The sequence below is a fragment of the Trachurus trachurus genome, assembly GCF_905171665.1.
Source record: "Trachurus trachurus genome assembly, chromosome: 18".
Classification (NCBI taxonomy): Eukaryota; Metazoa; Chordata; class Actinopteri; order Carangiformes; family Carangidae; genus Trachurus; species Trachurus trachurus.
In genome coordinates, this window is record NC_139909.1 from 14,814,370 (window position 1) to 14,824,988 (window position 10,619).

At 46.7% G+C, this 10,619-nt stretch overlaps 1 protein-coding gene across 1 annotated transcript; it reads right to left on the reverse strand.

Annotated features, from left to right (window-relative positions):
- Positions 1-8,989: 8,989 nt before the first annotated feature.
- On the reverse strand, positions 8,990-10,587 carry LOC311001906 (GTPase IMAP family member 7-like; the record flags this gene model as incomplete). Its single annotated transcript, XM_083993085.1, has 3 exons — positions 8,990-9,477; positions 10,105-10,154; positions 10,382-10,587. The coding sequence occupies 3 exons, from the start codon at positions 10,585-10,587 to the stop codon at positions 8,990-8,992; spliced, it is 744 nt and encodes a 247-aa protein (XP_083849211.1).
- Between the last annotated feature and the right edge of the window lie 32 nt (positions 10,588-10,619).

The window sequence follows — 10,619 nt, forward strand, 5'->3', positions numbered from 1 at the left end:
AAAAGCATGAATCCCAGAAGCGGATTCTGTGATGCACCTTGAAACCGTAGCGGCCAGATCATCCTCAGACCCGTTTGTGTCAAAGAAACCAGGAGTGTCGATCAGAGTGACTCTTCTTCCATTAACAGATCTGGTTTCTCTCTGACATTCTTTTGTTTCAGAGTTTGCAGTGCGGCCTCTTCTAAAAACATCTTCTCCCAGTATGGTGTTACCCAGGCTGCTTTTCCCACCTCCACTTTTTCCCAGAAGGACGATCAGCCATTCTGACAATGGAAAAATAATGAGATACTTGATAAATGAGATATTTATAGACATCAGAAAATGAAGCATTGTTTATTTGTTTATTTTATTTGGATCCCCATTAGCTGCACAGCCTAACCCTAACTGTGCATTCACACCAAAAGCTTCCAAAGCGTCAAAAGCGCTTGAGGGTGGGCTGCAGACCAGACAGCTTCCAAAATGGCAAATATTTTCAGCCGCTTTGGTCACCCGTCACATGACTGATGTCAAATTTTGATCGTGCTGGTCATTGGGGAGCCGAAGGACATAAAAAAGAAAAAAAAGGGAGCCGAAGGATGTCTCTATTCTGATGCCGAACCGCGTATAGCTAATTACCCTAACGTTAACCAAGGCTCAACTTCTCGTCTGGTGACGCTTTGGACGATTTGGAAGCACGGTGACGTCAGTTGATGCTTGGGTCGCTCAGTGTCCCCAGGCTCTCATTGAAAATGAATTGACTCCCGGGGTTTTTGACGCTTTGGAAGCTTTTGGTGCGAACGCACAGTAACCTACGTAGAATGAAAGGGGGGGGGGGGGACTTACAAAGATAATAATAATAATAACATCATGTTTTACTTTGTCATTTTTTCTCTCCCAGCAGATTGTTGTGACTCTCTTCATGCTTGATCTGCAAAGCCTTCAGGTCTTGTTTTTGTATGTTTTTTGCCTTTATTTGATACCACAGTTGAGAGACAGGAAATGGGCTATGTGGTATTCAAACCGGCTCTGACTACTAGTGTATAGCCTCAAGCCTCTATATATGGGGCATCTGCTATACATCTCTAAATGTTGAGGGACAGGGACTTTTAAACTAATTTGTATAACTAGTAATGGAGATGTAATAGACAAAGTTTTACCGACAGAATAATGGTGTGATTTAATTTTGCTTCGTGGCATCTCAGGGGTCAAACTCACCACCTCCATTGTTTGGATTCACTTGAGCGGCTTCGTTACTCATCGTTGAGGACAGGTGTGTTGATCCTGTGGAGAGGTGCAAAGTGAGAACGAACAAACACACAGGAAAACATGGAGATTTGTTGTATTATAGAGCTGCAACAATTAATCGAACAATAATCGATTGTTAAATTAAGCAACTATTTTGATAATCGAATAATCAGTTTGTTCCTTTACAACAATAGACTGAATATCTCTTTTTTGTGGACAAAAAGACATTTTAGGACGTCATCCTGTGGTTTGGGAAACACTGATATTTTTCAACATTTTTTAACAATTTATTGACCAAACAACCAATAGATTAATTCCGTTAAATAAATCAACAGATTAATCGATAATGAAAATAATTGTTAGTTGTATTATACCACCCAACCTGACATGTAACACTGAAAAGCTTTCACTTGACTTCAAATTAGCCTGATCTGCTTGAACCAGATTTCATTTGGATATGTTTTGTGTTTGGGGCGGGACACAGTGTTTCGAAGGAATTTGATTAGATGTTGTCCAGCTCGGTGGATGTGGCTAACTGTTAGCTAGTAGGCTAGCTACTAAGGCTTGCTAACTTAGCTAGCTACTACCAGAGCCATAGGCTACTATGGAGTAGAGATCTGGGGCTGGACCGGGTGAGGGGAGGGGGTCCAACATTTGTTTGCACCCCCAAAGCAGTTTTTATTATACCATATTCTGAGAAGAGACTGTATTTAAAAAAAAAAAAAAGACTAAACTTACTGTTTTGAAGTAATACTTTTATTTGATGATTAATTCATTTACAACAATTCTCTCAGCAGAGAGAGCTGACACTTTTAACAATCTTGAATAGGATTCAAATTACCAATCACATCAATCAATGCCTTTAGTTATCGTCTCACATACTATGGGAAATAACATCATTACTATTATTTTTAAATCTTTTGAACTGAAACTCCACAGAAAATAGTTACATTTGCTAAACTTCTGCAATACTATCACAAAGTGCAAATATAGCACAAGAAAAGGTAATAATAAATAACTAGAAAATTTCCTCTCGGGAAATTTTGAATGGGCCACGGCTACTGCCGATTTTGCCATCTCTGTCAACATGGGAATCAAACCCACGATCTTAAGGTCAAGACAGAGCTAATCAGACAGACACATGATCATCTTTCTATAAGCACTGATATGGAGGAGCTGTAATCACATTAGGTTAACTGTGTGTGTGTGTGTGTGTGTGTGTGTGTGTGTGTGTGTGTGTGTGTGTGTGTGTGTGTGTGTGTGTGTGTGTGTGTGTGTGTGTGTGTGTGTGTGTGTGTGTGTGTGTGACTTGATGGCCACCTGCACAACAGAGCAGGAGCAGAACAGTCAGTTTTGAGCTTGGCGCAGCTCTCCTAATGACAGCCAAAAAACAGAGAACCGTACCTCTTATCAGAATGTGGTAGAGACTATCTGGGCAAGGAGACCTTCCTGAGCATTCTGATGTGCATTAAATGTTTGTAGGACAAATACTTTTCTCAGGGTCGCAAGGTAGAAAAGGGGGGCATTTCTGTTTTTCTAAAAAAATCAGCTCCTACTTTTCTATTGAAGTGGATGAGCCACTGGAGCGGGTCTAGCTGCACAATTAGGCTCACGGAGACAATTCTGTAAGTCTGTCTGCTGTTTTGAGCACATCAAATGAGACACGACAAGTGTGGCTACAAACCGGTGAGGAAATCATGTGTCTAGAGTTTAATTTGTGGCCGTGCTGGCAATTTATCCAGAAAAAATCCTGAATGTTTTTTCGATCCCTCTCACTCTAACGATGATGTCACTCACTCTGACCCAACCCCATACACACTCATTGAAAAGTGTGAAATTTGTCAGAAATCCTCATGTGCTTTTAAAGGATTTATCTCAAAAACGGTACAAGCTATTGTGGCAGGATGGTCTTTCCCTTCCCATCCCTTCCCCCCCCTCCTCCTTGCTCCATCCACCGCAGGTGTTGATGGGCGCGCTGATTGATGGGCGGCGCTGCGAACTTTCTAATACTGGTCTGGTCACACCTGCAGCCCCTCTTCCTTTTCGTGACCCAAATAGTTCTTCCACTCGATCTGGCGAGCGGTTATAATCAAGTACCAGTCTCGGAGCACGATAAACAGAAAACCGCCTTTTGCACGCCGTTCGGGCTCTTTGAGTGGAATCGCATGCCGTTCGGCTTGTGCAATGCACCAAGCACATTTCAGCGCCTCATGCAGAGAATGTTTGGGGACCAGCAGTGTGAATCTCTTTTGTTGTATTTGGACGACATCATTGTGTTCTCGTCCTCAGTTTCCCAGCATGTCCAACGGCTGGAGGTGGTTCTGGACCGGCTCCAGAAGGAAGGTCTTAAGGTCAAGCTTTCAAAATGTTCTTTCTTTCAACGAAAGGTTGGATACTTGGGTCATGTCATCTCTGACCAGGGTGTTGCCACCGATCCCACAAAAATCGAGGCTGTAGCCAAGTGGCCACGTCCCAGACAGGTGTCAGAGCTGCGCTCATTTCTGGGCTTTGCCAGTTATTACCGGCGTTTTGTTGAGGGCTTTGCCGGGCTAGCCGGCCCTTTGCACAAGTTGGTGGCTAAGTTGGCTGGCACGAAGTCCAAGAAGGGGTCCGGGCAGGAGTTCGGGGCTGCGTGGACCTCGCAGTGTGAAGAGAGCTTTGAGGCGCTCAAGTCTAAGTTAACCTCTGCACCGGTACTTGCGTTTGCGGATTTCTCACGTCCTTTCATTTTGGAGACAGACGCCAGCCACAGTGGGCTTGGGGCGGTTTTGTCCCAAGAGACTGAAGGTGGGATTCGGCCGATAGCATATGCTAGTCGGGGCCTTCGACCAACAGAGCAGAACATGGTCAATTATAGCTCAATGAAATTGGAGTTTCTTGCTTTAAAATGGGCCATGACCGAGAAATTTCGTGAATACCTTTTGGGGCACCGGTGCATGGTTTTCACGGATAACAATCCCTTGAGCTATCTCCAGTCAGCCAAGCTAGGTGCAGCTGAACATCGCTGGGCTGCCCAACTTGCAGCATTTGACTTCGAGATCAAGTATCGATCCGGTCGCAGCAATAAGAACGCTGATGCTCTCTCCCGGCAGCCCATCTCCAGCGTTAGTTTGGCAGAGCAAGTCTTGCCCAGTACCTCGGTCCCTGTTGCTCTTCAGTCAGCTCCTCGTCCTAGCTTGGTGGCTGCAACTCAGGCAGTGGTATCGGTTTTTCACCCTCACTCTTTTCCCGACATCCGTGCTTTGCAAGAGGCTGACCCCCTCCTGAAGGACATCTTGGTGCATTGGAGAAGGCGGATTAAGCCTACACCAGCGGAGAAACAGCAGCTCACCAAGTTGTCTTTGGCCCTGTTAAAACAATGGGACCGTCTTGTGGAGAAAGAAGGTGTGCTGTACCGCCGGATCCATCGTCCAGATGGGGGCGAGGAAATCCTCCAGCTTGTTTTGCCATCTGTCCTCAAGGAGGACATCTTGACACAGCTGCATCAGGAACACGGCCATCAGGGTGTAGAGCGTACCACTGAGCTTGTGCGACAGCGTTGTTATTGGCCAGGAATGACGTCCGACATCAACCTGTGGGTTCGAAGGTGTGAGCGTTGCCAGGTGGCAAAGGACACCAGACCAGTGTCTGGTGGCTTCATGGGACACTTGTTAGCATCACGGCCAAACGAGATCGTGGCCATGGACTTCACCCTGTTGGAGCCCTCCCAAGGTGGTGTGGAAAATGTTTTGGTGATAACTGATGTGTTTAGCAAGTACACGGTTGCCATCCCAACTCGTGATCAGAGGGCATCCACCGTTGCCCAGGTTCTCCTGAATGAGTGGTTCTTCAGGTTTGGCGTCCCAGGCCGCATTCACTCCGATCAGGGCAGGAGTTTCGAGAGCGCATTGATCCAACAGCTCTGTAACTTGTATGGGGTCAGCAAGTCACGTACTACTCCGTACCATCCGGCTGGCAATGGGCAGTGTGAGCGGTTTAATAGAACGCTCCACAACCTCTTGCGCACCTTACCAGCATCACGGAAACGTGACTGGGTTTCTTGTCTTCCCCATGTACTCTTTTGTTACAATACCACGCCTCATCAGGGTACTGGAGAGTCACCATTTCTTTTGATGTTTGGTCGTGAACCCCGGCTTCCCATCGATTTTCTCCTGGGTCGTGTCCAGGACCCAGTGCCGGGGGAGATTCAGGACTGGCTTGTCGAGCACCAGGCCAGACTTGAGGTGGCTTTTGGCAATGCTCGGGAACGATTGTTGGTGGCTGCTGAACGTCGTAAAGATCGTCATGATCAAGGGGTACGTGATGCTCCGCTGCAGGTGGGCCAGCTGGTTTACCTTCGTGATCATAGCGCTAAGGGTCGCCACAAAATCCAGGACATCTGGGCCCCTGTTGTTTACCAGGTCCTGAGAGCTCCCTCTGGTGGTGGGCTTGTTTATACCATCGCCCCAGTGGACAACTTGCAGAGGACCAGAAATGTGCACCGTGATCAGCTCAAGGCCCAGGTTGGGCCCGCACCAGTTCCACATGTCCATCTGTCTTCCCCTCCACCAACCTCCGAGGCTTCGGATGACTCTCTTGGGGAGGATCTATGGGTCCTGGTTCCTGGCTCCCCAGCACCATCGGCCTCTGCGGCCTCAGGGTTGCCCAGGTCTACAAGGCCTCAGGGCGTAGCCTTGGTGGACAGTCGGCCAGTTGCTGAGGCCCCTGCAGCGGTTCCCTCTTCTCTGAGGCAAGAATCCGCCACTGCACCATCAGTTCCCCGCCGTACCCCTCGTTCGACAGCTGGGCAGCACTCAAACGTTTATCATCTTCCTCGGCCGGTGAGTAATGAGACCAACGGTGCCATTGGACTCCTGGGGCCTGTGGCAAATGCACAGTCAGCAGTCTTTCGGCCTTGGTGTTAGCGTGTTGAGAGCTTTATCGTCGGGGCGACGATACAAAACTAGGGGGTAGAATGTGGCAGGATGGTCTTTCCCTTCCCATCCCTTCCCCCCCCCTCCTCCTTGCTCCATCCACCGCAGGTGTTGATGGGCGCGCTGATTGATGGGCGGCGCTGCGAACTTTCTAATACTGGTCTGGTCACACCTGCAGCCCCTCTTCCTTTTCGTCTCTGCTCGTCTCCGTGGTGGCTGTGGCCTGGCGTGGCAGAGCCGGAGCAGGCATTATAGCCTTTTGGTGTTTGAGTGTGGGAAGCTCTGTTTGCCGTGGTGGATCATTGTGGCGCACGTCTCCTCTGGTATAACTACAGGTATGCGCACCGCTGTCCTTCCTCCCACTTAGCGTGCCACAGGGCGCATTGGTGACACGGTTCTCTGTTTAATTACTGTAGTGTGGCTGGCTGCTGTTGCCGTGGGGGCCGAGTTGCCCCGCTGGAGGCCGTCTGTGTGTGGTGGTGGCTTCTTTTGGTAAGTCGGCGTTGTCCGCCCTCCTCTCTTCCTCTAATCGCTGTTTAATCCTCCCGGTTAATTGTTAATATCTTGTCACAGCTGAATCGGGCAGAAGCCGTGCGTTTACCCTTCCTGGTCAGCTGTGACGCTGCGCCGGCGAGGTCCCTTCAATCAATTATCGCCACGGCTCCTTGAACGGCGCTGCTGTTTTGTATGAGTATTTAACTCTGCCTTATTGGACTGTTCTGTGGCTTCGGGGCTCTCCCGAGCCTACCTAGTGACCAAGACCGGCTCTGCGCCGAGCGTCTCATTCAAGTCTCAGGCATTTTAGTTAATTTCTTAATAATTCGCACTATTATAAAACAAGACTTATTTTGTTAATTTTGTTTAGTTTAATTAATATTGAATTATTGTTTTGCTATTGTTTTCTTGTTTAAAACATATTGCTTGATTTTGGTATTTTGTTAATGTCTTTGGAATCTTGATTTATTGTGTTTGTTTATTTGCAATACATTGTGTGTGTGTGTGTGTGTGTGTGTGTGCAGGTGTGTGTGTGATATTTTATTGCTGCGCTCAGCTGTGTGGCCTGTTTATTTATTTTCTCTTTTTCTTTGTGGACAGGTGCTGTGGGCCAAGCGGCGACCCAATCCCTGGTGGTGGTATTTTCTTCACGAATCCCCTTGTGTGTGTGTGTGTGTGCAGTGCCACGGGTGTTTTTGGTTAGTAATCCCTCCCTTGATTTGATTTAGGTCCGCCGTGATGAGCCCCAGCCCTGTTCACCCCCTTCTCTCGGCCCCAGCTGGAGTGTTTATGCAGCCTTATTGATTGATGCATTTCATTTATTAATTGTGAGAAATAAAAAGAAAACTATTTTTATACTTCTCTAAAAACGTCTCTGCCAGTGGTGTTCGAACCTGTAGCCTGTAGTACATCTAACTGTTATTTACAACACATAACTATCTCCTGGGGCGAAACTCCCCAGGTGGCGTTGTCGTCAGACCCACTTATAGCCTTCATCTCGCCACACTATGAAAAAGTTGTACATACAGGATGAATACATTAGAAGTTTGTCTACAGCTCAGAATTTGAATGAAGTCTCTAGCTGAAAGTATGTGGACGCTTTAAAGGCTGAAAGAAGTAAGAAGATTTGAAGAGTTTCAAGACTGTTCCAATGCATTCTCTATGGGGAAAAAAAATCTGAAATAGTTGAATATTGCAAAAAGTATGAATAGTTGAAAAGAGAAAAGTAATAGCACACCTGTCCCGAAAAGGCTGAACATTTTGATGTGAGAATTGTTGAAATAGCACAAAGTATGAAGGACTAGTTAAGTGCCAAAAGTATAAAGAAAATGGCCGAACAGAAGAACAATAGATAAAGTAGCATTTCCTGATGGAAATGCGTGTGAATGCTGAAAGCAGCTGAACGCTGTTGCAGAATTAGCAAATAGTGCAAGCAGTGATCACCATTCAAATGGTTGACCAAGGTAGGTATCAAACCCACAACCTCATGGTCAGCAGACTTTCACTCTGCCTCTAGGCCACAGTGTACACACAGATGCAGAGACTGTTGTCTGTTCATGAACTGCACTCTGTCTCACTCTGAAGTTAACGAGCCCAAAGCTGTAGTTCCAGTGCAAATCAATCTTAGTGCAGTGGTATAAACAAGAAACATGTTAACACAAACCAAGATTGAAAGAGGTAAAGAGAATAGGTGGGGGCGCATATGCATTATCAAGTTTGATCATGTGACCAGACCAAGCGGTATTGGTTAAAGTTCAAAGTGGCTGACACACTAACAAGTCTGCTCAGGTGAGATTTGAACCTGTGAGAGAGAGCTCCCTGGCTGCATTTAAAAAATATTTTAAATTATTATCTAAGTCTCTTTGCATTTTTGACCAGAATTTTAGCCAGAAGACAAGTGTGGCTACAAAACTGGAGAAAATAATTTGTCTAGAGTTTAATTTGCAGAAAAAGTTAAATATTTTAAAAAGTATAAATAGTTAAAAAGAGAAAAGTAATGCCGATAAAGTTCAAAAAAAGCTGCACGTTTTGATATATGAATTGTTGAAATAGCACAAAGTATGAAGGACTACAAGAAGACCGTAAAAAGGCGGAAGAAAATGGCTAAAAAGTAGGAAAAAATCCACACAATAACAGTAGTGCCTGGTCCCTGCAACTATTTCATAGCTGTTGGGACCAGTGCCCGGTGCGATTGCCCGTGGCCCTAATAAAGTAATCAACAGTCTCATGAAGCTTTCCGAAAGTGAAAACCTTGAGCTGATGAAGGATTAGATTTAGAGATGATGATGGTCTAGTCTGACATCTAGTGGCAAAGGTGATCATCTACAGAACCTTTAAAATTTTAATTATTCTGCCTGTCACAGGATACAGTGCACTTCTGCTTTGGTTATCATAATTTTTGAGATGAGCACACCAAAGATCACTGCTCCAGCAGCCATCACCGATCTCTTACTTAGAAATGTCTTCAAATACTTAAAGATGTTGAGAAAAGATGGTGATTCAATGTTCTTCTTTTGTTCTTCCTGCAGCATCTTTGCTGTGTAGCAGCCTCCTCTGTTTTTCACCATCTTCTCTATTGTGTTGAGCAGCTGTGTCACCTGGAACTGGTTGCCCCTGTATTCATCCTGTTGCTTGTTTTTCCAGTATTTTTTATCAACAACATGGCAGCGACCACCGCACTTCTTCATCAGATCACTCAGATCTTTGTTCTGGTTGACAAACTCTTCAATCTTCGTTCCCTCAGGGAGCTGATCGCCACATGTGAAGACGACTACAGCATATTTTAAAACTTCCTCAGAGAAGTACTGACAGATTTTAGTGATGACATCCTTCTCCTGCTCTTGCACTTTGAGTACAATAAGGAAAGCATGAGGCCCAGGAGAGCACTGAGAGATACATCCAAGTATCTCAGGCTTCAGTTCCTCCTCACGGGGTGTTCCCACCAAACGCGATGACGCTTCATCGCGCGTCGAGATTACATGTAAAGTCAATGCAAACACACGATTAGACGCGTCATCGCGCCAGGCGATGCGATGGAAGCGTTGGCCGCGAAAAATCGCCTCCATCGCGTCGCCCGGCGCGATGACGCTTCATCGCTCGAGTTCAAATAATTGAACTTTTGCGGCGAATTCGCGTGAAGACGCGCCGCGACAGCCTATCAGCTTTGAGATCGTCACCGACGTGAGATCGTCACCGACGTGCTGACGTACGGACGTACTGGTGTTCCCTTGGCAGTTTAATCAGAGCGAGTCTATTGACAATATTAGAAGTTTTCTGGTTTAGTTTATGATTCAGATCCCCATTAGCTGCAGCAAAGCCACAGCTCTTCAGTGTTGCTTTTCCGGTGCTGTTTCTGGTTTGGAGATTCGGACCTGAAAGCACGTTATCACTGCTGTTTTCAACCAGCGGGCGCTGCGAGCCGGCCGCCCCGTCCCAAAGCACTCAACAGGCGGTCAGTCACACAGTAGTTCACGGAGCTGTCTCTGCTGCAGCCAGAGACCCACACCGCTGTTCATCTCCCATCTACAGGGACAGGAACAGTGCAGTGACGGTGGTTATCTCAGCCAGAGAATGAAATAGTGGGAGAAATGTTATTGTTTGGGCGGGCTCGTCGCGCGACGCGATGCCGCGACGAGGCGTTTTTTGCATATTGGACCAGCGTCAAAACTGGAGCGTCTAGCGCGACACGATTTCACTTGACGCGCGATTCAATCGCGTTCATCGCGTTTGGTGGGAACACCCCGTCAGACCTGTCTGGATCAATGAACCCAGGAGTGTCGTCCAAAGTGAGCCTCTGTCCATTGATGGATCCAGTTTGAACTTTACGTTTTCTCTTTGAGGAGCTGATGCCGTGGTTGACAGTGAACAGTTCCTCTCCAAATATGGTGTTGGCAAGCCTGCTGCGCCCAACTCCACTTTTTCCAAGCAGGATGATCCTCCATGATGCGTCGGGCATTAGGAGAAGATAACCACCATCAGAAGAGTCTC